This window comes from Papio anubis, chromosome 13 (assembly GCF_008728515.1).
Source record: "Papio anubis isolate 15944 chromosome 13, Panubis1.0, whole genome shotgun sequence".
Taxonomy (NCBI): Eukaryota; Metazoa; Chordata; class Mammalia; order Primates; family Cercopithecidae; genus Papio; species Papio anubis.
In genome coordinates, this window is record NC_044988.1 from 81,443,575 (window position 1) to 81,471,550 (window position 27,976).

General features: G+C 41.6%; 1 protein-coding gene and 1 long non-coding RNA gene across 11 annotated transcripts in view; one reads left to right on the plus strand and one right to left on the minus strand.

Moving 5' to 3' along the window:
* Positions 1 to 27,976, minus strand: part of SUSD1 (sushi domain containing 1) — a 135,264-nt gene that overhangs the window by 49,203 nt on the left and 58,085 nt on the right. For 8 of the 10 annotated variants that reach the window (XM_021927275.2, XM_021927273.2, XM_021927272.2 and 5 more), the window contains 4 exons: positions 24,317 to 24,414; positions 23,192 to 23,378; positions 13,856 to 13,965; positions 9,949 to 10,141 (listed from right to left, as the gene is read on the minus strand). In XM_021927275.2, coding sequence (XP_021782967.2) covers positions 9,949 to 10,141; positions 13,856 to 13,965; positions 23,192 to 23,378; positions 24,317 to 24,414 — 588 coding nt within the window. The remainder of the gene's footprint in view (positions 1 to 9,948; positions 10,142 to 13,855; positions 13,966 to 23,191; positions 23,379 to 24,316; positions 24,415 to 27,976) is intronic. The other 2 variants (XM_031654402.1, XM_021927276.2) reach the window with 2 other exon arrangements.
* On the plus strand, positions 1,193 to 5,687 carry LOC116270056. The gene is made up of 2 exons (XR_004177966.1): positions 1,193 to 2,630; positions 4,485 to 5,687. It is a non-coding gene; the product is annotated as an uncharacterized LOC116270056 (long non-coding RNA).

Here is a 27,976-nt window from a genome sequence, read left to right on the forward strand (position 1 = left end):
TCTCAAAAAGAAAAAAAGAAAAAAAAACTGACAAACCAGCTGAGTGTGGTGGTTCACGCCTGTAATTCCAGCACTTTGGGAGGCCAATGGTGGGAGGATCACTTGAGGTCAGAAGTTTGAGATCAGCTTGGGCAACAAAGTGAGACCTTGTCTCTACAAAAAGTTTTAAAATTAGCTGAGCACAGTGGCTTACGCCTCTAGTCCCAGCTACTCAGGAGGCTAAGGCAAAAGAATCACTTGATCCTGGGAGGTTGCGGCTACAGTGAGCGATGATCAATCCACTGCACTCCAGTGTGGGCAACAGGGCTAGATTCTGTCTTAAAAACAAACAAACAAACAAACCTGACAAACCAGATGGTGAAAAGTTAAATGAGAAAACAGAAGGGAGTCAGGGCATTTTTTAAAGGTACAAAGGTAACCACTAGAAAAATATAAACCTTCCTTCAAAAATTAATAAATAAAAGCAAAGAAAATCTATCATACAGAGAAAGAAATGCAGAAAATATAACACAATACATATAGTAGTTGTAACATAAAATAATAGGACGGAGTTGAAACCATAAGAAAGTAGGCACTGCAATCCCTATATAAGACAAAGTAGAATTCAAATCGAAAAGCGCTAAATATGACAAAGGACAATTTTTAATGCTAACAGCCACAAGTCACAATGAAGATATAGTACAACTACCTTTGTAAAGCAAAAGAAAATATAAGAAAAGATATAATAACTATGAAAGCAGAAACTGGCCAGGCGCGGTGGCTCACACCTGTAATCCCAGCACTTTGGGAGGCCAAGGAAAGTGGATTACATGAGGTCAGGACCAGCCTGGCCAACATGGTGAAACCCTGTCTCAACTAAAAATACAAAAATTAGCCAGGCGTGGTGGCACACGCCTGTAGTCCCATCTATTCAGAAGGCTGAAGCAGGAGAATCGCTTGAACCAGGGAGGCAGAGGTTGCAGCAAGCTGAGATTGTGCCACTGCACTCCAGCCTGGGTGACAGAGCAAGATTCCATCTTAAAAAAAAAAGAAAACAGAAATTAATGATATAGAGCAAGAATCAAGAAGTTTTATCTATAAAGGGCCAGATAAGTAAATATTTTAAGCTTTCCAGGCTGACAGTTCTGTCAGAACTACTCAACTCTGCCTTTATTCCAATAAAACTATATATGAAAACAGGTGACAGGCCAGATTTGTTCTGCAAGTCATAGTTTGTTAATCCCTGATATTGTGAGAGAGAAAAAAATAGTATATCCAATTAATAAACCAAAATCTTAGAAAAACTATAAAATAAACAAACCACTTAGCTAATTTAACTTAGAAAGGGGGCAGAAAATAAAGATAAAGGGAGAAATGATCACCGAGACAGAAGAAACTTCAGAAAGTTAAACAAAACTACTTTGCAGATCAGTGCACAAATAAATTTTAAAACTTAGATGAAATAGGTAATTCCTTGGAAAATCTGGTTTACCAAAATTGACTCCATTAAACAGAAAAAGCTTACACCGACCAATTTCCATAGAAAAAATTGAGAATGTCATCAAGGAACAACCCCACAGAAAAGCCCCATACCCAGATCATTTCATAGAATTTGATGGATTCTACCAAACCATCTAAAATCAGATAGTCCAAATGCTATGTGAATTGTCCCAGGCATAAATAATGAAGAAAACTTTACAAATTCTTTTTATGAAGAAAGGAAAATACCAATGCTTAAACCTGATAAAGATAGTGGAAAAAAAAATAGAGAAAAGTGTAGACCAACATCACTTATAAATATTGGTGCAAAAATGCAAAAGAAAATATTAGTGAACAGAATCTAACACCACATAAGACAATACTCCATGACCAAGTGGGATATATTACAGGAAGGGGTAGGACTGCAAGAAAGGGAAAAACTTGAAATTATATCAAATTTAAAAATTATATGTAAATAAAAGTTTTTAAAATATCTTGTAGTTAGCTTTCCTTTGCATGGTACTAAGGAATATTTTAGACTAAAATGTATGTGATCCTTTCTCTGATTTCAGCCTAGGAGAGAACAGTTTTGGAGTCTGTCTGTACGCATGATTAGAAAATGAAGGTTCTAAAAAGAATGAGATGAATCTATTGCCTTCAGAGCCACTTAGAACCCATTTAGTGGAAGGCTCCAATTCCAAACAACATTCATCTTTATGAGTAAAGGTAATGGATATGGTCCCACTAAGCTGGATCTACAAGGTCACTATCTTATCTGTTAAAAGAGCAAACATTTACTCTCTCCATACTTGGCATATTCAGATGATTGTATATTCCATGTAAAATATATGCCAATTTCTGGCTTGACCAACTGCAAGTATGGGTTTCTTAGGCTAATGGTGTGTAAGAAAAGGAGGGAGACTTCAGGCACAACGCTTCAACCACAGAATGCTGTTATAATATTTATCATTCTGTGGGAAAATATCGGAAACAACATTAAATGATTTATGGTCTTTATTATCTTTTGTTCAAACTGTAATTCTGTGAAGAGGAATCCGTTACAAGGAAGTTTTATCAAGTCCACATAGATCTCAAATTATGCACGCTGTTCAAAACCTGCAGCAGAAAGCCACCTTCGAAGTGATGGTTTTCTATCAGGGCTTTACTCCCCGGTAAGAGTGCTCTGTTCCTTCTCCTTGTAGGATTTTTTTAAATTTACCAACATTATTTTGGGAATATCTAAATGCATGCAATCTTCTGCTAAAAGGAAGTGAAAAAAAGCATTCTTTTGTACATAAATAATAACAATTTTTAAATCTCTAATTAGAAGTAGTCTATATAGACAGTTGGCTTTGCAAGCTAAATATTGTCAAAAAGAATAGCTATAAATCAACTATCCTGAAAGCAAAGTTACTATTGTATAACTGCTCTATAAATAGTAGTATCATCTTAGTTATCCTTGATTTACATTTGGGGAGCAGTTTATCTTAAAGAGGGCAACAGGATAAAGCTGGGAGCTTTACTGTTATTTTATTGAAATTTATTGAATTTTTTATTTGAAATTTTTCTTTAGACAAATTTGGTATTGGTTAGAACAACTGTGAAATTTTTCAAGCTAAACACCTGTGACTATATTATATGGAGAGGAATTCTGAGGGTTCAATCACCCATTCATCGGCAGAGCAGATTCAAACAATTCCCTTGGCTCAGCTCCCTAGGCTCAACCTTCCAACAGAGGAGGGCAGCCTTCAATTCAAGCACAAGTCCTTGTTATTCAATTGGCAGCACAGAACAATTGCTCCGTGGGTACTTATAAGAGAAAACAGTTGCTAGCTCAGTGACACCAAACATTCATCAAATCTCAGTTGAGGGAAACAATATTTAGAAAACAATGCTTGAAAGAAATGGACTCCAGTCATACCTCCAAATAATCTAAATAACCTAATCCTACCCCTGAATCAAGCCAGATCAGCAAACAGTAGGCATTTCTAATGCATCTTTTCTGCCACTCTACACTGAATTGTGCTTTTCTGTGTTCAGGGGAAATATAAAAAAAATAGCCTTATAAAATCCTCATAAAATGCTGCTCAGACACTGTCCTGTTTATGAGACCCCCTGGAATCAGAAATTCCTAACTGATTCTTAATGTTGAAAAAGAATTGTACTTCTGAAAAACACTGCTTCGTTGTAACATTATGGACAATGCCATGGTTCCCTTTCTGGCTGGATGGGAAAACTTAAACCTAAATTTGTGAGGCACTAATGAACAAGTAAATAGGTTATAAGGGCATGAATTATTCTTAACCTTATTCCTATATTTTTTATGTCTCTGTTTTTGTTTTCTTTCTTCTTTAGCCTAGACATCTAACCTATTATCTTTTATTTTATATACCCATGCAGGTCACTTAAAGTCTTTCCTAGAAATAAAACAGAATATAAATACTCTTTTGTTTTAAAAAATTCTACATTTAATAACAATGTAATGAATCACAATGGAAAAGATCAATAGATTTGACTGTATGGCAATCTAAAACTTTTATATGTCAAAAACATCATAAACAAAATTGAAAGAAACATAAAACAGAAGAAAGACAACATAAATAATAACCAAAGAAGTCATGCTCTTAGTATATGAATAAACTATCTATGTCCATAAGAACATGAAATTTGATCAATAAATAAAATAATGATGGTAAATCAAGAAATTTGGACAAATTTTTCCTTCAAAACAAATGAATTTGAAGGAACCTAAAAGTAATTTAAATTGCTTTCCTAACATAGACTCCTACAACTATAATGGACCTTTCCTGTTCAAGATAATTACAGAGATCAGTGACCTTGCTTGAGTGTATCAAAGGTTGCTATTTACCTGTCTTTCCAGTTCCATAAAGGAAAAGACAATTTTGGCTTCTCCTTATTCCCCATATGTTAATCCTCAAGGAAAGAACAGTATATACGTAATCTAACTGGTAGGAGACTGCCATTCCTTGAGTCACATTTCCAAGTAATAAGTTCATATATTACAGGTCGCCACCCAAACAAAATGCAGACTTGCTCTCTGGTACCCGCCTGTGCACAGGTACAAGGGGGACTCTGGGTATCTCCGGTCTTCAGGAGGTAAGTAACCAGTGTCTGCCACCACCCTTTCCTCTGCTTTTCAGCCTGAGACTGGGTGGGTAAGCCAGGCAAGGCTCCCTTCCAGAGCCACCTGCCCATATTTCCATGGGGAAAGTAAGTAGGAAGTTCTACTTGGCCACAACAGCTAAACTTCATCCTTCAATATAGCTTTTACCTGAAATTCAGTGTTGGAGACAGAGTTCCTGGAAACTTGCCCAGATTAATAAAGTTGATATTTGTCATCTATCTATCTGTTTGTCCTGTGCAATCTCATATGGAAAGGAGAGATAAGATTCAGTATCTCCCTACAAAAGGCAGATATACTCATTGGGGTCTTAAGTATAAAGATAAGAGCTGCCACAGGGGAGTAAGGCACCATGAGGGAAGATGAGAGCTCCTAATCTCTGCAACTGGAATTCAGGAACCGATGAGATAGGTAGATATCTGATTACTAGGAAAACTTTGCAAATCAGACAAAGCTCTAAGACACTGGGTTTTTAGGCAGGAGCAGATGGAATTATTTTAGCTTCCACTTTTTTCTTTTAGTCTTTCTTTTCTTATTATGTCTCTGCCTGCAAGAGCTTTGATATTGCCCAGAAGTAGCTAAGGTTTATGTGGTTAGAGCAATGCAACTCAAAATGTAGACTGACAATATCAGCAAGGCCTGAAAGCTTGCTAGAAATGAAAATTTGCTCCCCTCCCCAAAGGCCTACTGAATCAGAACCTCTGGGATATGGCCCAGGAACCTGTGTTTTCATAAGCTCTCCAGGTAATTGCTATATTTGCTAAAGTTTAATATGCACAGAGGGAGCAATAGTGGGAGGTTTTAAAGAGCATTTTGGGGAGCTAGATATTAGTAGACAACACTAGATTAGCTTGCCAAAATTCCGTTTCTCTTTATATCGTTTGGAATTTCATCCAGGGCTAAGGAAAGAACCGCAGGAAGATTGGATCCATGGCTTCTCCACAGGCTGAGTTCACTCCCACACCAAGGTCTTTTAAATGGCCCTAGATGATCTGTTTCACAGAAACTCAGACTGGGGATTCTAGATAAGAAATTGTTTGGGAGTTAAAGTAGAAAAAAAGTCCAGTGGAATTATTACAAACTCAAATGCTAAAAAGAAATAACAAAAAGTGTATACCTAGAACTCTGTTCCTAGAAATGAGATTTTCCCCATCTCTGAAAAAAGAATGAAATCAGTTTCCAAAACAGGTTTTGTTCTCACAGATAGGATAAGATTTAGGGAGAAAGGATAAGATTAGGGAGAATGAAATCAAGTGGAGGAAATAACACTAAGAAGAAAATTTGAAATCATACTGGCTCAGTTAGAAAAATATGACAAGGAAAAGTTTTAAATAGGGGAACGAGAATAGGCATTAATGAGAACTCTTCGTTTCTTCCTTAATAACTGGAACTGTGATACTCCAAAGCTAGAGAAATGTGAACATGTTTAAAAACAGAATGATCAGTGTAGAATTCTTCAAGCATCACTAAGTGAGTTTCAAGGTGGCATTGTTTTTGTAGATGAGGCAACAGGTATTGCAGCGGTTATAAGGACATCTGCCTGAGAAATAGAGCTGTATTAAACAATGTCCAGGGAGAATGACAACTGATCAAGCCCAGGCTAGGGTTTAGGCTGAACTGAATAGAAAGAAATGCCTCCTAGTGAAAATGAAAGTGGGAAGAAGTTTTTTTTTTTTTTTTTTTAGACGGAGTCTTGCTCTGTCATCCAGGCTGGAGTGCAGTGGCGCAATCTCGGCTCACTGCAAGCTCCGCCTCCCGGGTTCACGCCATTCTCCTGCCTCAGCCTCCCTAGAAGCTGGGACTACAGGCGCCCACCACCACGCCCAGCTAATTTTTTTGTATTTTTAGTAGAGACCGGGTTTCACTGTTCGCCAAGACGGTCTCGATCTCCTGACCTTGTGATCTGCCCGCCTCGGGCTCCCAAAGTGCTGGGATTACAGGCGTGAGCCACCATGCCCAGTGGAAGAAGGTATTTTAACACTGGATGTTTGCGGCAGGTCCAGAGCTCTGTGACATCATTCTTTCTCTACAGAGACCTCAGAGGCAGATTCCAAAGTAATATGTGAGGAGAACAAAAATCTAAGTCTGAAAACAAAAAGCAAATATAGAGAAGGAAAAATACTAAGACCTAGAAAAGGTATGAGTCCTACCTGGCAATAAAGAAGGAACAGAAACAACTTAGATGGAAGGGTAAAGGCTTAGAGCTGAGCAGGACCTGCTAAGTAAGAATGTTCTCAGAGGGACCTTGAACATTGCAGGCTTATCTCTGATACAGAAAAGGAAGCAGGAACAAGAAGAAGTGTTTCAGTTCCCATCAAAGAAGCACCGACCATTTAAGTCTTGGAAATTCAATTCCAAGAAGCTAGGGCTTGGGTGAAATGCCACTAGTCCAGGGGATTTCCTGGACCTCATCAGACCAGTGAAAGTTCAGATTCTGGAAACCCAACAGCAGCTCACAGATCAGCTGAGGGTAATTCCCCATGGGAGACAAAAGGGAAAATCTCCTAACCAGGAAGTAGGACTCACAGGCAGACATTCAATAATAGGACCCTGTGGAGTCCAGAACTAAAACAATTTAGGGAATCTTTCTGGGTTTATAGAAATTCAGAGAAAAGAGTGAGAAATGGAGACAGGAAAGGAAGCATACAAGACAATGTATCTCACTTGAAGAGCTTCCTAAGATAAATATGGGGTGTCCTGCCCAGAAAGAAGGGAGGCTCTTTCACTAAACAGATAAAGATCTTCAGCAATGGTGAAGCTTGGGTAGAAAATAGGGCTCAAGGGAGCAATGAAAATGGCAAGGTTCTAAATCCCTGGAACGGGCATCAAGAAAGACCCAGAGCCACCACTGCAAATGTCTAAAATTTTCAAGGAGAGTACAAAATGAATCCAACTACCCTGATGAGAAGATATTTCCCAATCTACGTTTAAATTGACACGTGGTAAACTCCAGACTGCTTGGTAACCTACAGAGGGTGAACTATGGCATGCTACGTTATACTTACTACTAGTAATTTAGGAAGGCAAAGGAGAAGATAATAACAGGCTTCTTTCTGAACTTAACACCACCGGCCTCTCATTTATTATACTCATGCTAGAGTTTAGACCTCATCTCTCACTACTGTCCCCAGCTCTCTGCTCCAGCCATACTGGTTTCCATGGCATTCCTAGAATATGCCAAGGATGTGCCTGCTTCAAAACCTCGGCATTTGCCACTCCCCTGTACACCAAAGGAGTAGCATCTATTACAAAACAAGATTCCTAGGTTTCAACAGCTAGAACACACTCTCCATTCAGCAGGACACTCTGGCTGAGATTCAGCAGAAAAGATGTAGGATAGAAAAAATTGGGGACTTCATGCCTTTACATATTAGTTTATTTTACAAGGAGAGGTGGATTTTATTTATTCTTTATTTCTGTATCTGAGGCGATCTTGCTCTGTTGCCCAGGCTGAAGTGCAGTGGCGCAATCTCAGCTCACTGCAGCCTCAACCTCCCAGGCTCAAGAGATCCTCCCACCTCAGCCTCCCAAGTAGCTGGGACCACAGGTGTGTGCCACCACACCCAGCTAATTTTTGTATTGTTTATAGAGACACGGTTTCACTATGTTTCCCAGGCTGGTCTCAAACTCCTGAGCTCAAGCAATCCACCCGCCTCAGCCTCCCATAGTGCTGGAATTACAGACGTGAGCCCCTATACCCAGCCAGATTTTATTTATAGATTTTTATTTCTCTAAGAATTGAATATTGGAGGGAATTCATATTCAATTTGCGAGCATTACTATGCAGCTGAAAATGTGTTGGGGGGGTAGGTTTATGTTGTCATGAGGTGCTCCTTGTGCAAACTCTGCTGATACAGACAGGACAAGGTGCTAGGCTCAATCTGATATGAAAAATAGGATAAAAACTGAAGCCGGACACAGTGGCTCACACCTGTAATCCCAGCACTTTGGGAGGCTGAATTGGGAGACCTCACCTGAGGTCAGAAGTTCGAGACCAGCCTGGCCAACATGGTGAAACCATGTATCTACTAAAAATAAAAAAATTAGCTGGGCATGGTGGTATGCGCCTGTAGTCCCAGCTACTCAGGAGGCTGAGGCAGGAGGATCACTTAAGCCCAGGAGGTGGAGGTTGCAGTGAGCCAAGATGGCACCCGGCACTCCAGCTTGGGTGACAGAGTGAGACGCCATCTCAAAAAAAAAAAAAAAAAAAAGAAGAAGTTTCAGCCTCAAGTGCTACGTGGCCCTCATGAGAGTCTAACACATTTCAGAGTCTTTTTTTTTTTTTTGAGATGGAGTTTTGCTCTTGTTGCCCAAGTTGGAGTGCAGTGGCGCAATCTCAGCTCACTGCAACCTCCGCCTCCTGGGTTCAAGTGATTCTCCTGCCTCAGTCTCCCGAGTATCTGGGGTTACAGGCACACACCACCACACCTGGCTAATTTTTTGTATTTTTAGTAGAATCAGGGTTTCATCATGTTAGCCAGGCTAGTCTCGAACTCTCGACCTCAGGGGATCCGCCCGCCTCGGCCTCCCAAAGTGCTGGGATTACAATCATGAGCTACCACACCTGGCCCAGAGTCTTCTAAATGCAAAGGCCAAACTGCCCACCCTGACCCACAAAAGCAGTGGTGAATATCACAGAGAGGCCTCAGGGAGGTAGCAGCAGGACCTACCCTCTTCTGCTGTTTTCCTTCAAAGGGGCAGCCTCTTCTGGTTGCCCATAAATTTGTCTGATAAACTCACAGGATTAAAGAACAAAAGAAATAGTAGTGATGGCTGCACTACAGCCATCCCACTAGGGGGAGCTGTGGAGTTAATACAGTTGGCACCTAGGTGGCTTCCTCAAAAGGCTGCAAGGGAAGAATTTCTAAGCAGCCTGACCTTAATCAGGCCTCTGTTCTCTATGTCAAGTTAATGTGCTTATACATGGCCCAGTCCTGAGGCCATTTTGCCTGCCAGTGCCTGACACAGTGGGACCCACGTTTCTGTCTCCCGGAAGTTGGTTCTAGTTGCCGATAATGAATACCCTTAGGGTTCAGTTGTCTTAAATTTGGGGTGAGAGACAAAATGCTTTACAAAATTCTCAATTTAGGACTCCCAGGGAGCTCTGAATAAATCAGTCCACCCTTGGTCTGTGCCCTCTACGAGCCAGTACCCTGCAGGGAAGGGGATAAGTGGTAAGGTTCAGGCATCCTGAACCCCAGACACAGCTAACAAAGTTTGTTAGACCTGGAACCCCCGTCTCTTGACTCCCAGACTAGCACTCTTATGCCCCCTCCCACACACTGCATAGCTCAATTCACATAGGCAATTTGTCCTGAGGCACAAGAAAGAGAGACATCTACACCCACCTGCTGGGGGAGTTGCTATTGTTATTTGCACCGAGTGCCCCTTAGGAGATCCCAGCAGGGTCACGTTCACCGCATAATCAGTCGCAGGGTACAGATCCAAACACACTACAGGCGCTCGCTCCCACGTTGTGAAGTTAAACGATGTTGCGTGACAAAAGTTATCCAGATACCACCTCTGACCCAGAACGGTAAACTGCCATGAGATTAAAAGAAAGTGTTGCATTAAATTTTCCATTGGCTAACAGGTGCCCAGACTATTAGCAAAATGGAGTTAAAGCAAGAAAGTTCCTTTTATTTATCCTTGCCTACTTATAATTATTTTTAAGACAGTAGCAAGCTAACCGGAAGAAGGACTTTACAAAGCTACCTTACCTGTCCTCACAATCAGGTATAGGACCAAGCTTAAAATGCATTAACTACAATCTCAGATGAAGAAAATGTTAGTCTATTCTAAAATAATCCCTTGATTATCACCCAAATGAAAGAGATTACATTGGAGCTAATGGGCAAAATTATTTTTTTTTCTCCTTCCCGTCTGAATAGTTTTCTCTCTCTCTTTTCTGAGACAGGGGCTGGTTCTGTCACCCAGGCTGGAGTGCAGTGGCACAATCTTAGTTCACAGCAATCTCAAACTTCTGGACTGAAGTGATCCTCAGCTTCCCAAGTAGTTGGAACTACAGGCACGCGCCACCACACCTGGGTAATTATTGGATAATTATTTTTACAATTTATTTGAAGAGACAGAATCTTACTTTGTTGCCCAGGCTGGTCTCGAACTCTTGGCCTCAAGCAATCCTCCCACCTCAGCCTCCCAAAGTGCTGGGAATACAGGTGTGAGCCACTGCATCCAGCCAAAATTCTTTTAATTTCTTTTCATTGTAAGAAATCCATGGACAAGCCTCATAGAACTGTGTACTTAAACTAGGTGGGTTTCTTAACCCTGCCCATGGAGGGGAAAAAAAACAAAAACATATGGGGACCACCCCAGATTATGCATTTAAAGCAAATGCCATGGTACTTCACTGGATCCTTCCTATTAGACCTCTGGTAAAAGGGCTTTTGATCCGTGGAGTCATATCACACAAATCATCCTCTACGCACTGCCAGCTCCAGCAGGGAAAAACTTTCGTGAAGGTCCCATAAGTAATATGATCAGCCCTTGATCAGTTAGTGTGCATTAGCTGGTGGAGACATATGCTCAGTGTTGCCACTGATGCTAGCACCATTGTCTATACCACCCGCAATCCCTCCTTATTCCCGTCACTCACTCACTCTTCTCTATCAATTTCCACAGTCATCCAAGACCCTGACACGTGGTTCATAAGGATTCTTCTCTCTCAAACTCTTTGAATTCTCTTGGATAACTTAAAGGTCCTTACAGGTAAACCATCAAATATTGGCCTCAGAGTTCTCAGAGCTCAATGCTATGAACTTCCTTCACTCCACCTCTGCCACCCACATCCATGGCCACAACCTAGACTGTGCTATCGTCGGAGCTGCTCCCCCATGGTCTGGCAGTCCCCTATTCTGAACCACTTACTAGTGAGGCATAATGTGTTCATGCATGTTTAGGCAATATGTCTATTCTCTTTAGCAAAACACTTTTAAATATTGACTTTTTCCCAGTCAATTTAAGAGTATTTCACATGTCACACAAATTAACCTTTATCTAACTTTTTTTTTTTTTTTTTTTTTTTTTTTGAGACAGAGTCTCGCTCTGTCGCTCAGGCTGGAGTGCAGTGGCACGATCTTGGCTCACCGCAGGCTCCACCTCCCAAGTTCATGCCATTCTCCTGCCTCAGCCTCCCGAGTAGCTGGGACTACAGGTGCCTGCCACCACGCCTGGCTAATTTTTTGTATTTTTAGTAGAGATGGGGTTTCACTGTGTTAGCCAGGATGGTCTCCATCTCCTGATCTCGTGATCCACCTGTCTCAGCCTCCCAAGGTGCTGGGATTACAGGCGTGAGCCACCGCGCCCGGTCAATTCCTACTTATTTTCTATGACTTAGTATAACAGTCTTTGCTTCTGGTTAAAAAAATTGTACCTGGGCCTGGCAAGTGGCTCACATCTGTAATCCCAGCACTTTGGGAGGCCAAGGCGGCTGGATCACTTGAGGTCAGGAGTTCGAGACCAGCCTGGCCAACATGACAAAACCCCATCTCTACTAAAACTACAAACATTAGCTGGGCATGGTGGCGCATGCCTGGAATTCCAGCTACTAGGGAGGCTGAGGCAGGAGAATTGCTTTAACCTGGGAGAGGGAGGTTGCAGTGAGCCAAGATCACACCACTGCACTTCAGCCTGGATGACAGAGCAAGACTCCATCTCAAAAAAAACAAAAAAATTGTACCTGGAACCACACACACTTACAAATAAAATCTCTCTTTTTATACTTATTATACTCTTATTATTCCATTATTAATTTACTTTTTGTCAAAGCACTCATTATACCATATTGTAGTTGCCTGTTTACCTATATATTCTATTAGTTTGAATTGGAAACTTCCAGGTCCTAATACATGATATCCTTTTGGTAAATAGAATAAATTAATTAATTTTGACCTGGGCGCAGTGGCTCACACCTGTAATCCCAGCACCTCGGGAGGCCGAGGTGGATGGATCACTTGAGGTCAGGAGTTCGAGACCAGCCTAGCCAATATGGTGACACGATGTGTCTACTAAAAATACAAAAATCAGCAGGGCATAGTGGTGCACGCCTGTAATCCCAGCTACTTGAGAGGTTGAGGCACGAGAGTCGCTTGAATTTGGAAGGTGGAGGTCACAGTGAGCCAAGATTGCCCCACTGCACTCCAACCTGGGTAACAGAGCAAGACTCCGTCTCAAAAAAAAAAAAATTTTTTTTGGCCAGGTGTGGTGGCTCACGCCTGTAATCCCAGCACTCTGGGAGGCCAAGGCGGGTGGATCACGAGGTCAGGAGATTGAGACCATCCTGGCTAACACAGTGAAACCCCGTCTCTACTAAAAAATACAAAAAATTAGCCGGGCGTGGTGGCAGGCGCCTGTAGTCCCAGCTAACCGGGAGGCTGAGGCAGGAGAATGGCGTGAACCCGGGAGGCGGAGCTTGCAGTGAGCCGAGATGGCGCCACTGCACTTCAGCCTGGGTGACAGAGCAAGACTCCCTCTCAAAAAAAAAAAAAAAAAAAAAATTTCATGTAATACTTACTGAATTTACTGTCCACCAGATGACTTGCTAGGCACTAAAAATGACACAAAAATAAATCTCAGTTCCTGCCTGAATTTACTTATCATTTTACTCATGATGTTTAAGAAAATATCAAGTTAAATGAGGACCAATAGCCATCCAATGAGTTCCTTAAAATTCCATGCCCAGGTGGGCAGATCATCTGAGGTCGGGAGTTCAAGACCAGCCTGACCAACATGGAGAAACCCCGTCTCTACTAAAAATACAAAATTAGCCAGGTATGGTGGTGCATGCCTACAATCCCAGCTACTCAGGAAGGCTGACACAAGAGAATCGCTTGAACCCAGGAGGCAGAGATTGCAGTGAGCCAAGATCACGCCACTGCACTCCAGCCTGCATAACAAGAGTGAAACTCAGTCTAAAAAAACACACACACACACACATTCCATGCCCAAATGTGAATCTGATAGCAAAATAAGCTGTATTATTTAATGCATTAAAATAAAATATAAGCTTGAAATGCCAGGCACAGAAAATGATAGCAAGTCACCAAATATAGTATCTTGCTTCAAGTTAGTTCCTCATTTACATCCATCTCACATCTCACATCCATCTCTAGAAACAAAAATCACAAACTGTCTAGAAGTTCATTCATTTTTAAATACTTTGGATACTTACTTGGAGATCACCCAAAGTTTTAAATGACACAATTCTTTAATAGACAGCATAAGAGATCTCCTTACTTGGTACATGTGTTCTGATCCAACTTTCCTAGAATGCCTGTTCAGTTGCAAACAAGTTTCATTAAATATTGAAATATTGAATATTCCATCATCTTCTAAGAGATCATCTTCTAAAAGACAAGAGAGAAACTTATAGTTTGCACCAAATTAGCAAAATGCATCACGGCTGAATGCAAGTGAAACTCTGACACCTTAAGAGAGCCAATTGGGTGTTTAAGAGGAATAATATTAAATCTGGCATCAATGGACTTATCTTCAAGTCCTGGCTCTCCAACTTCTCAATTGTAATTACCTTAGCTAAGTCACTGAACCTCAGTCTTCCTGTTTGTAAAAGCAAGTAATTCAGCTTGCTTTTCTTATGTCACAGGCTGCTTAGATAAGCAAATGAAACATTTAATAATTGCCATAAATTAATAAAGAAAGCTGTGATATTTTTAGAAAGTTAATCCTGTCACTTGGATTGTCCATAGTAAAATGTCATAAAGGTAAGCATAGCAGTAGCCAGGAAGTCTGAGAATAAGGAAAGTGGCAAATAAAAATCAAAGGCTATAGATTTAAACTCTCAGAGCAAGTGCTTTCCAACCTAGAAAATAACCAGAAAGTAGATGACCAAGCAAGAGGAAATTTGCTTTCACAGCAGACAGTATTTCAAGAGCTACTCAGCTGAGTACTAAGGCAATAAAATAATCAGAAAGCAGACTTGTTTTAACCATTGTACAGAAAAAATGTCATTTCATACCTCCTGTAGTCTAATTCATTCTTACAATGTTCTATTTTCTTAATGTAGTCTAAAAGGATAGATTTGTTACTAATGAATTAAAGAAATAACAGAGTCAGGAATAACATCAGTGATTTTCAAGAAAAAGTAAATTTCCTAACAAACAAGACTGTACTTCTTCTACCAATGGGAAAGGTGTAAACGTCTACCAAAGAGAAGCTATTTTATAACTACCTTTAATGTGTATTTCTCCTGTGGGAGTTTCTGCTACCTAAGAATGAGAACAATAAATTATTTTAGTCAAGATCAGAATTGTCCACAGCATTTTCAATATCACTGACATATTCAGCACAAGGCAACTAGCTGGGGAAAATCTTCCTGCCTATAATTGGAAAGTGTAGAAAGATGGTTATGAGAGAGAATTTGAAGACCTATCATATGTGCTCTCCTTTGTCGTCACAATTTTTATTTAACAGATTTCATAAGGACATCAGAAATGAAAATGGTCACATGTATGCATGTGATTTTGAGGAACACCAAGTGTCTGCATGTAAGAAATGCATGTATGTAAGAAATACCACATAAAGCTTCTGTCTCTGTACAGGCAGAACAGAAGCAGAAGTACTGTCTGCACAGTTCATATCTCAATATGATTTTCACATAAGATAGTCATTATCGTCTGAATTCAGGGGAAGATGGCAATGTGAACAAAGGCATCTGGCTCCCACTTCCCACGCCCAAGCCTGACAGAAGTGATGGAGAATAAGTAAAAATGGGTCAAAATTTGCATCTGGGTTGGAAAGAAGGGTCGGTTGCCATACACAAGGCGGAAACATGAAGACATTTCAGCTTAGCACAGTATGGAAGAGCCCGGGCTAAAGAAAGACCCTAAGACCTACTGTGCAACCTGGCTTCCAAGCAAAGGAATGTAGTCCCAAAGTTTCAAAAGAAAGAACTGGAGGAGAACTAGAGCCCATGGAAAAATCAAGACAGGTCACAGGACAAATCAATGACCCATGCTCTATCTGGAGCCATTTAGCCCAGTGGTTCCCAAACTGCACCTCAGAATCACCCAGACATCTGCAGATTTGAAGTAATGCTTTGACATCTGTATTTTTTTAAGAGTTCACCTGACAATTCTTCTTCTCTCTCTCTCTTTTTTTAAACAGGGTCTCACTCTGTCACCCTGACTACACTGCAACCTCCACCTCCTGGGCTCAAGCAATCCTCCCACCTCAGCCTCCTGAGTAGCTAGGACTACAGGCATACACCACCAAGCCCAGCTAATTTGGGGGGTTTCTTTTGTAGAAATAGGGTTTCACCATGTCCCCAGGCTGGTTGCAAACTCCTGGACTCAAGCCATCCACCTGCCTCAGTCTCCCAAAGTGCTGGGATTACAGGCATGAACCATCACATCCCTAACCTCACCAGGCAATTCTGATAGGCAATCAGGTATATATTAAAAATAATAGTATATATACTACTATTGCTACTGCTAATAATAATAATAGTAATAATAATAATAATAGCCCTTCTGTAGCCCACTATAGATTAGTAACAGGGAAGGACTTCGAAGTAGAGGCCTCAGGACCTGAAGGTACCATCTGGCAGAGAGGCTGGGTTAACAGAAGGGGCTTGCCTCTTTCCTGCCTTGGTAGGCTGTAATGCCATAAAGAAGCCAGGCCCAAAGCCAACAACTTCACCAATCATAGCAAAATGCTCAGAAACAAAGCACAGGGTGGTGGGCTTTCTCACAGCTGCTGCCCAAAGGACACTGGATCACCCAACCAGCAGTAAATCCATTCATACTGAGATCTGATATAAACATACTAACATTATCCAATGGAAAGGAAGATCAAAGGGAAGGCCATCCATTTTATTATGAGGGAAATATCAGACCTAGACTGAATTTTTATCTTCTAAGGATAAATAATCCAGAAGGGTGGAAAAAAAACTGCAAAATGATTCTACAAAGAAGGAGAGGGAAGGAAAGGAAGATTGTGCTCGGGAGGCAAAGAACAAGCATATTTATAAACAAGAAAATATTGAGCAATGGTAAAATTAGGTAGCATCTGTTTTGTATGGTAAATAAAATTTTTTAAAATAGATTCAAACAAGAGATAAAGGATGAGATAATAAGAGAACGTGACAGCAGAGAGGAAACTGGTAGAGAGAAGCAAAAATAAAAAGGGAACTAGATGAGACCCAAAGAAAAGGAAATGAAAGTGCAACAGCAGAATTTAAAGTGCATTGGAAATGGTAAAGATAGGAAATGTCAATGCAAAAATGCATATTTGCGTAAGTGCACATAGAGAACAAGCTTGTTATATATTCAAAGAAGGCAGAGGAAAAAGACATGGACAATAAAAAGGAGAAAATGGGAAACCCATGTGGACGAACAAGCAATTCCACATAGGGATATTTGAAGAGCAAAAAACAAACTTTTCTTAAAAAAGCAATAATCAGAGATGTAATAAAAGAAAATGTTCCTAATATATAGTTAAGCCAAATTCTAAAGACCAAAAAACTCACAGGGGGCTGGGCAAGGTGGCTCATGCCTGTAATCCCAGCGCTTTGCGAGGCCAAGATGAGTGGATCACTTGAGGTCAGGAGTTTGAGATCAGTCTGGCCAACATGGTGAAACCCTGTCTCTACTAAAAATACAAAAATTATCTGGGTGTGGTGACACACGCCTGTAATCCCAGCCACTCGGGAGGCTGAGGCACAAAAATCTCTTGAGCCCAGGAGGTGAAGGTTGCAGTGAGCCAATATCACACCACTGCACTCCAGCCTGGGTGACAAAATAAGACTCAGTCTCAAAACGACAACAACAACAACAGCAACTCACAGGGTACTTGGAAAACTTAGTGCAAAACATGAACATTTCTATCTGCCCACTACCCAGACAGAGGTTTCATGAAGGAAGAGACTTCTGTGTCACTATCGAATTCTCAATGCCTAAAAAACATCAGACACATAATAGGTGGTCAATAAACATTTGCCAGGTACATTAATAAATGATTAATGTCTTAAATTTTATGGCTAAAGAAGCCTTCATGATACATAAGCTGAAAATCAAATTGCTTACATAGAATTTTTTGTATTTTATTTATTTATTTGAGACAGTCTCGCTCTATCACCCAGGCTGGAGTGCAGTGGTGTGATCTTGGCTCACTGCAACCTCCGCCTCCCGTGTTCAAGCAATTCTCGTGCCTAAGATTCCCAAGTAGCTGGAACTACAGGCACACACCACCCCCCCCTGCCCCACCGCCGGCTAATTTTGTAATTTTGGTGTTATGCCATGTTGATCCTGGCCTCAGGTGATCTGCCCACCTAAGCCTCCCAAAGTGCAGGGATTACAGGCATGAGCCACTGCACCTGGCCAGGATTTAAAAAAAAAAAAGAAAATCACACCTTCTTCTAACTCTTCTTTCAAAGCTTCCAGTTCCCAATGTCAATATGAAATACTTCTAGAATTCCAAGAACAAAAGTTTATGACCCAACAATTTTATCTTCAATCAAGCTCTCATTCACATGTGAAGGCAACAAAAGACATTCTCAGATCATCATGGACTCAGAAAGTATCCCATTGCCTCCCTGAGGAGCAGGCAAATCACCCTACAGAGAGAGAAATAGAGATAGAGAAATAATAGAGAATGTGGTTTGAAAAGACTGTCAATAAGCACTGAAACTATTAAAACATGTACCCAAGGTTAAATCATTGCTACCAAGGTTTCTATAAATCAATATAAGAGTGAGCTCTTTGAAGAGATAATACATGTTAAAAATAAGAAACTGGTAATATAATGCCATACTAAACCAATAACCTAAGAGGAGAGAGAGAGGAAGAAATAAAAGGGAGTTTTGTAAATAAAAGGAATGCTAACTTATCTCTTCAGGGAAAAGTTAACAATATTTCAGTCTTAACACTGGTGAAAAAAGAAATACACACTCAAATAGAATTTGTCTTTTTTAAATGTGATCACTTGTAGAAAAGAAAACAAAATCTATACTATCTGACTCACTGGAAAAGAAAATCTGTGTAACAAAAAGAAAACAAAAGACACAGCAAAGTGGCATTAAAAAGGGAAAAAACAGACCAGGAACAGTGGCTCACACCTGTAATCCCAGCACTTTGAGAAGCTGAGGTGGGAGGATCCCTTGAGGCCAGGAGTTCAAGACCAGCCTGGGCAATATAGTGACACCTTGTCTTTACAAAAATTTACAAAATGAAAAAAGTAAGTGATCTGCGTAACTGCGGTCCCAGCTACTTGGGAGCTGAGGTAGGAGGATTGCTTGAGCCTGGAAGGTCAAGGCTGCAGTGAGCCATGGTTGCACCACTGAACTCCAGCCTGGGCAACAGAGCTAGACCGTATCAAAAAAAAGAAAGAAAAGAAGAGGCCAGACGTGGTGGCTCATGCCTGTAGTCCCAGCTACTCGGGAGGCTAAGGCACAAGAATCGCTTAAAACCGGGAGGACGAGGTTGCAGTGAGCCAAGATCACGCCACTGCACTCCAGCCTGGGCGACACAGCGAGATTCTGTCTCATTCATAAATAAATAAATAAATAAATAAAAGGAAAATCATATCACAAATAAGAATGATGTAAGTTGGATAACTTATCTAATCAAAAATAAAAGTTTTCCAGAAAGGCTGTCAATACATGCTGTCTCCTAGAGTACATTTATAGCAATATTATTCAGATAGCTTTCAAGAAGGAAAAAAGTAGACAAAGGCATATCATGCAAATGCAAGCACAAATAAATCAAGAAGACAATGTTACTTTCAACATATAATTCAAGGCAAAGGTATTAAACAGGCTAAAACAAGCCATTTGTTACTAGTGAAAGAATCTATATTAAAGATATCAGTCATGAACATAAAAATCATATCAAAATGTGTGAAACAAACCAATAAGAATTTCTAAGAGGAACAGAAAATGGCAATCCATGTTAAAAATAAACAAAAACCAGAAGTACTGAATAATCTTATTAATAAAGTTGACTTAATAATAGATCTTACTCCCCTTACAAACAAACACTCTACCTTATTATCTAGCACCTACTGAAATTACCAAACTTGGCCAAATGCTAAGACCCAAGAAAATGTCAATAAATACTCCAAAACATACCAAAATGTAATAAAACTAGAAAATAACAACACAGTATAAATGTTACAAAGAAAAAATCTACCACTGTATAAAATGCTTATAATTAATTATTCAAAGAGAAAATCACAATAGTAATTATATAATGCTTTGAAAGTAAGGGTAAAGAGAATACATATTAAAACACTCATAAATAATTATTCTGTCAAACAGAAAATCAGAATAGCAATTATATCATGCCTTGAAACATGTATCAATGCCTAAAGAATTCTGCCAAAGCTCAAATCTGCAAGAGAGAAACATTAAAGACTTTTATTATCAAACAGAAAAGAATGGAAAAAAGTTGAATTTTGTTATGTATTCAGCTCAAGAATTTAGAAACAGAACAATATAACCAATTTAACAGAAATATGGGCTGTGCACTGTAACTCACACCTATAATCCCAGTACTTGGGGAGGCGGAGGCAGGCATATCAATTGAGCCCAGAAGTCCAAGACCAGCCTAGGCAACATGGTGAAACCCTGTCTCTACAAAAAATACAAAAATTTGCCAGGCATAGTGGTGCATGCTTATAGTCCCAGCTACTTGGGAGGCTGAGGTGGGAGGATCACTTGAGCCCAGGAGGTCAAGGTTGCAGTGAGCCGTGATTGCACCACTGCATTCCAACTTGGGTGACAGAGCTGGGTGTCTCAAAAAAAAAGAGAGAGAGAAACATGGAGAAGGAAAAATAAAAACAAGAGGAGAAATTAGTGAGTTTGAAAAAGAAAAAAAATTTCAAAACCCAAGAGTTCATTCCTTGGGGGAAAAAAAATAGTAATAAAACACACAACCCAAACCCATCAACCTCTAAAAAGAGAAAGAGAACCAAACTTAGGAGTCAGAATAACCTGGGATTATATAACCTATAGACCCAGAGGAGATGAAAGCAAATATTCCATCTGACATTCTGCCAATATGTGTAATATATCAACCAAATATAATGTCAGAAACATAAACAGACCCGAAATCATGGAAGAAATTGACAAAGTTGTCAAAGAATCATCTCCTTAAAGGGGTGAAACTTCAATGATCTTTTGAGAAAACGTTCAACTTTAAAGGAAGGGAATAATTCCAATGTGACATAAACTATTCCAGAGGGAAAAACAATGGAAAACTTCCCAGTTCATTTTAAGGAAAATAGCATAACTCCGATAATGAAATCAGAACAGAATGTCCAGGATCTGGAGGAAAAGAATGACAAGTCTTTATAATAGTGCATAAGTAAACAGAAGACTTGAGTACACACTGAGTAAATGTGGAAACATACCTTGCTCCCAGTTAGGATGGCTCAATATAAATCCTAATTCTCTCTAGATTAACTTGCAAATATAATCCAATTCCCTTTAGTCCAGAGACATTAAATAACTCAGCCATGATCAGCCAACTCTTCACTACAGACATAAGATGCAAAACCAGATCTGCCTGACTCCAAAGACCATGTTTTTCCCAAGGGGAAAGGAACTTGAACAGGTAATTGGATATTAGTAAAAACAGCTGATGCCAAACAGCAACCTGTCATCCTCACTGAATAGTGACCGGTGAGTGATGATCTTTTAAAGACATTTCCCTATAGTAGTTTTCTAATAATTTTGTAAGGCTTCTCTGATTAGTTACCATATTAATTTTATAATATCTTTGCCTACATATTATTTACTTGCAAAGAATTAATTTTGTTTTATTTATATACAAATATGAAGAGACCTAATTTGTATAATCTCATAGTTGGTTTTATATTGTTAAGATTGGCAGACTTTTTCAACTATTTCTGCTGAATCTATGTCACTTCCCAGCTACTCGGGTTAAGGTACAGTTTAAGTGGGATAGCAAACAGCTAATTAAGAACTTTCTCAACTCCCCCAAAATAATAAATGACATCAGCCAGCTGTGGTGGTTCACACCTATAATCCCAGCACTTTGGGAGGCTGAGGTGGGCAGATCACTTGAGGTCAGGAGTTTGAGATCAGCCTGGCCAATATGGTGAAACCCAGTCTCTACTAAAAACACAAAAAATAGCCAGGCATCGTAGTGGGTGCCTGTAATCCCAGATCCTCAGAAGGCTGAGGCAGGAGAATCGCTTGAACCTAGGAAGCGGAGATTGCAGTGAGTCAAGATAGCACCACTGCACTCCAGCCTGGGCGACACAGCAAGACTCCATCTCAGAAAATAAATAAATAAATGACATCAATTACTTCTCAAGGTTTGTCTACAGGGTTTTTTGTTTGTTTGTTTTCTGAGACAGGGTCTTGCCCTGTCACCCAGGTTGGAGTGCAGTGGCATGATCAGAGCTCACTGCAGCCTTGAACTCCCGGGTTCCAGTGATCCTCTTGCCTCAGCCACCTGAGTAACTGGGACCATAGGCATGCACCATCACACCAGGCTAAATTTTCTTTCTTTCTTTTTTTTTTGGTAGAGATGGGGGTCTCACTGTGTTGCCCAGGTTGACCTCAAACACCTGGCTTCAAGCAATCCTCCTCAGCCTCCCAAAGTGCAGGGATTACAGGCATGAGCCACTGTGCCCCACCTGTCTACAAAGTATTTAGTTAGTCCTCATACCTCATAACCAGAGGGTTTTTTTTTTTTAACTTACTGTAATTGTCACAATGTTTTTAAAAACCCATGTGACAATTATGTACAACGAGGTTTATTTCTACTTCTTAAAGCTCCTTCCCTCCACTCCTTTTTTCAGCTAACACCTACCCTCCTGCATCCTAGGGGTGCCCCTGCTTCCACCTCCCCACTCTTTGATCCCTTTAAAGCTGCTGGGTCAGCCTCCCTGGCACCTCCTCTTTCACACGCAAGAGCAAGAAATGACTCTTTTTTTTTTTTTTTTTGAGACAGTCTTGCCTGTTGCCCAGGCAGGAGTGCAGTGGCACTATCTCGGCTCACTCACTGCAACCTCTGCCCCCTGGGTTCAAGTGATTCCTGTGCCTCAGCCTCCCGAGTTGCTGGTCCTGCAGGCGTGCGCCCCCACACCCAGCTAAGTTTTTCTAGTTCTAGTAGAGATATGGTTTTGCCATGTTGGCCACGCTGGTCTGGAACTCCTGACCTCAAGTGATCCACCTGCTTCAGCCTCCCAAAGTGCTGGGATTATAGGCATGAGCCACCATACCTGGCCAGAAATGACTTTTGAGTTTACTGCCAAAGATAAGCCACATGGCTACCCTCTGTTGCCTTGGGTATTTGAGAGTGGACTGATCATCACCTAATGTTCTCGTTTTAAATGCCTTTTTATTACTTGCCCTTCTCCCTGAGGGCTCAGCTGAGAAAAAATACCCCAGAGCCCATTCAGCCTGGTACCAAGAGGATACGGATCTCTCGACCTGCTCTAGTTCTACGGCTGGAGCAACTACGTCTGAATATAAATCTCAGAAAGCAAATAGGAGCTGTCCGGCCCAGCTGATTCTGCAGCATACTTCCCCACATTCCGTGCTTAGCGTTTTCTAGGAGGAAATGAGGCTTCGCCTCCACCTACCAGCTGTCTGGAAACCAATGACGGCTGGCACAGAGCGCCTGGGAGGTGCTGTGGAGATGTTCACCGTGTAGTTGGTGCCTGGGTACAGGGCTAGGCACACTTCTGGGGTCCTGCTGTCTGTGGTCAAGTTGACTGTCTCCTCATGAACTGATTCCATAGGGTCCAACCGTTGTCCTTTTATGGATATCTTTGAGAGGAAAAGACAAGGGAACCCCCTATGACTCCAGTCAAAACAATCCAGAATTTGTGGTGCTGGAGCCCATTCTCCTACTATTCCATTTTCTACTGCGCTGCTCAGCCAGGGAGCATTCGTAAGGTACACCTCTGCTACCAGGTATCTGCTGATAAAGTCTGATCAGCCCGGTGAATATTAAACCCCTAGAAGAGACATAAATGAGGAATCTCCCTAGGAAGTGCTCTCCTGCACACGAATGATCAAATGGAGACAACTGCAACCTGAGGACCATTGGCTGCACTCTGTCACCAAGTCAGCAGACGCTCCCGGGCTTGCTCTGGGGGTGTGAAATACAAGCGCTTGGAAACAAGCAATCGTGAGGATGCCAAATATAAACGCATCCCCCACACACGCACCCTGCTGAATGACAAACATGTTAAACACAAAATGCAAAATAACGAAATAATACAGATATCTTCAAAAATTCCGTCCGCTCTTTTTAAATGACAGCGGGATCAGAAAGCAGTTAGATTGAGGCCAGGCGCGGTGGCTCATGCCTATAATCCCAGCACTCTGGGAGGCCGAGGTAGGTGGATCACCTGAAGTCAGAAGTTCGAGACCAGCCTGGCCAACATGGTGAAACCCCATCTCTACTGAAAATACAAAAAATTAGCCAAGCATGGTGGTGCACACCTGTAATACCAGCTACTTAGGAGGCTCAGGCAGGAGAATCACTTGCACCCAGGAGGCTGAGGTTGCAGTGAGCCAAGATCCCACCACTGCACTTCAGCCTGGGCAACAGAGTGAGACTGTCTCAAAAAAAAAAAAAAAAAAGAAGAAGAAGAAGAAGCATTTAGATTAAAAGCTCTCACGGAGGCAAGTCCCTCTGACTCATATTCCCATGGGTGACGTGTCTGTCCTAGCAGGAAGAAGTGGATCATTTTACTTACCACATATGCGATCTTGGGGTTTATTCTTCCCGAGTTTATTTGCCATCTCACACAGGTATCATTAAACACTGATACATCATCAATTTTTGTCAGAATTTCTAAAAGAGAAAAAGGCAGTCAACTCACAAAATGCATCAATGGGCTTTAGGAAAATTCTGAAGGATTTCAGTCTATCTGCACAGCTGGTATCTCTGCTGGTCACCATTCATCCTCAGAGGCAGACACTGAGTCAGTCAATGCAAGCTCTCCCAAGCCAATCACCCAACTTCTCTTCATCAGGAATGAGCGTGGCCCATTACCTGACTTAGAGGAAAAGGAAAGATTCCTGCTTGGGTATAGGTCAGAATTCCAACCTGTGATTCACTTGACAGGCCACTGATGCCACTGGCATTCCACTTGGGTAGAATGGAACGAGGCCCAGAACTGGGTCCTGAGTGAGACCTTCCCTGCAATTGCACAGGTGAGACCTGCTTCCACCTTTCTCTTCCCAACAAGATGGTGGGAAACTTCTTCAAGTCATTGCTATCCCAAGGGGGAAAATGACATGTCTCACCACACAGGACCACGCCTCAGAAACAGGTTGGGGCAAACTAAAGAAATTCTCCACAAGGTTCCTAGGTACTTCTGGCACTCCTGTAACTGAAGCTATTTAATCTGCTTCTATCAGGAGGCCACGGATTCCTCTGGGTTGTTCTGCTTCTTTTAAATATTCTGCATGTATTCCAGGTAATGAATTTGGCAATGTGGGAAACCATATGAAGGCCTTGGTTCCCCGAAGCAACATAGTTTTCAACAGTCCCAGTCAACCCTCAAGTGGTTGTTGAGACAGGAAGAAGGAAAGGGGATCTAGCTTTTTATTTCTTTGAAATCAAATTCCCAGCCGGGTGCAGTGGCTCACACCTGTAATCCCAGCACTTTGGGAGGTCAAGGTTGGCAGATTACCTGAGCTCAGAAGTTTGAGACCAGCCTGGACAACAGAGTGAAACCCCATCTCTACTAAAAATACAAAACTTAGCGAGGTGTGGTGGCATGTGCCTGTAATCTCAACTACTTGCGAGGCTGAGGCAGGAGAATGGCTTGAACCTGAGGTTGCAGTAAGCTGAGATTGCACCACTGCACTCCAGCCTGGGTGACAGAGCAAAACTCCATCTCAAAAATAGTAAAATAAAATAAAATAAACTCCCTACACACAAGTAATCTACTTGCAAATGATATGATCTTATATATATCTATATATAAAACTCTAAGGAATCCACACCAAAACAAGTATTAGAGCTGAGAAAGGAGGTCAGCGAGGTTGCGGAATACAATGCCAATGTACAAAAATCTATTGTATGTCTATACACTAGCAATGAGTAGTCCAAAGATGAAATGAAGAAAACTATTTCATTTACAATACTATCAAAAACAAACAGGCCTGGCGCAATGGCTCACACCTGTAATCCCAGCACTTCGGGAGGCCAAGGCAGGTTGGTCACCTGAGGTCAGGAGTTCGAGACCAGCCTGGCTAACATGGCGAAATCCCGTCTCTACTAAAAATACAAAAATTAGCCGGGCGCACTGGCGCATGCCTGTAGTCCCAGCTACTTGGGAGGCTGAGGCAGGAGAATCACTTGAACCCGGGAAGCAGAGGTTGCAGTGAGCCAAGATCCTGCCACTGCACTCCAGCCTGGGTGACAGAGTGAGACTCCATCTCAAAAACAAAAACAAAAACAAACAAACAAAATTCCCGCAGACAGAAGCTATCATACAATTATTCCTGGAGAAAGTTATCCTCATGTCACCAAAATTGGATATTCCACAGCCCCAGTTCAAGCCTTCCCATTGAAGCAGACACCTCTTAAGAACTCCTCAACCTCTCTCAGCTTCCCCTGCTCCTTGTCCCATCCCTGCATGGGTTTTGACAACATGACCAGGTCTTGCCTCCTATTCTGGGGCTTCCCTGCTGTGGCACCCACACCCCAGCACATGCCATCTGGAAGTGCAGGGGAGTTAAAATCCCATGGACACAGGAGCTGATAGAGAAATCCTTCCTCCTTTCTTTTCTCTGAAGGGCTGTCCAACAAAGACTTAGTTTCTTCAGCGTCTAAGGACACTGTCACACAGATGGGGTAATGCCCGCCCTCTGTGGAGACCAGTACAATCAGGCATCGTACGCTGACTCTCCTTCTTTCCCTGCTTTACTGCCCTTGGTTCCCATTCCTGATGCCTGGGATTTGATTCTCTACTGCATAATAAATGTAAACCCAATGAAAGGCTCCCATCTAAGAAGAGCGAGAAAGCTAATTCTCCATCTCAGAAAAGACTCTCCACAACTCAGCTCCTGTTTCTCCCTTCTGGTAAATCTCTTCGCAGTCTCCAAGTGCAAAAGGAAGCCTGTACCTTAGGTACCTGGAGGGCCAACCCTCTTCTCCTGTACTCAGAACCAATGCTAGCTTTGGATCGACCCAAATCTATTGATCTCTCTGCCCAAATAAGAGTTTATATCTTTACTAAATCATCCCTTCGGGAACAATGCCTAGATTCTGTGTCCCACATGACCTGGTCTTGGGTAAGCCCAGGTCATCTATTAGCAAGCGAAAATCAATGGAGGCAGAGAGGGGAAAACAGGCAAACTCCTGCTGAGATACCAGAAAGGCCACCCACGGCTGTCTGCAGCATTCCTGGATCTCCATATTAGTATTTCTCCCTAGAACACACACAAATTGAAATCAAATAAATACTCCAATTGTGAGCCAGGTGGGTGCGGTGGCTCACGCCTGTAATCCTAGCACTTTGGGAGGCTGAGACAGGCATATCACTTGAGGTCAGGAGTTTGAGACCAGCCTGGGCAATATGGTGAAACCGTGTGTCTACTGAAAATACAAAAAATTAGCCAGGCGTGGTGGTACATACCTGTAATTCCAACTACTTGGGAGACTGAGGCACAAGAATTACTTGAACCCAGGAGGCAGAGGTTGCAGTGAGCCAAGATTGTGCCACTGCACTGCAGCCCGGGCAACAGAATGAGACTCCATTGCAAAAAAAAAAAAAAGAAAGAAAGAAAAGAAAGAAAGAAAGAAAGAAAGAAAGAAAGAAAGAAAGAAAGAAAGAAAGAAAGAAAGAAAGAAAGAAAGAAAGAAAAGAGAAAAAAAAAGAAAAGAAATACTCCAATTATGAGCATGGGTACCCTAAGAGACACAATGACCTTATCAGTTCACCCCCTTGGGTAGCATAAAGATGATATTGGTACTACTCTTATCAGCCTGAACAAGCCCCAGATATTTCTGGCCTCTACCCTCTTTGCTGCCCTTCAAAGCCCCAGAGCTCTTGGCATCTCTGCTCACTCACACATGCCTTTGATACTAACTCACCACCTGGTCCAGAAAGAAAAGGCACCAGCCCAGCCCTCATCTTCTCTCTGAGTTGCCAGCAAAGTGAATTTCCTTCTTACTCTCAGTTCCTTTGTCATCCAAGCAGAGATTAGAAAGGAGTTTTCTTTCTTGTCCTTCCTTCTTGCTCATTCACTATGACAACTGTAAATGGCATCTCAAAGATGCCATCTGCCTCCAGCCTGTGCCATGCTCTCTGCACAGATGGGACCCAGATCCAATTATAGGGGTGTCAGATATTTCATCCCAGGGAGCAGTTTAACAAAGTTTGGTTGCTTTTCCCTCCAGG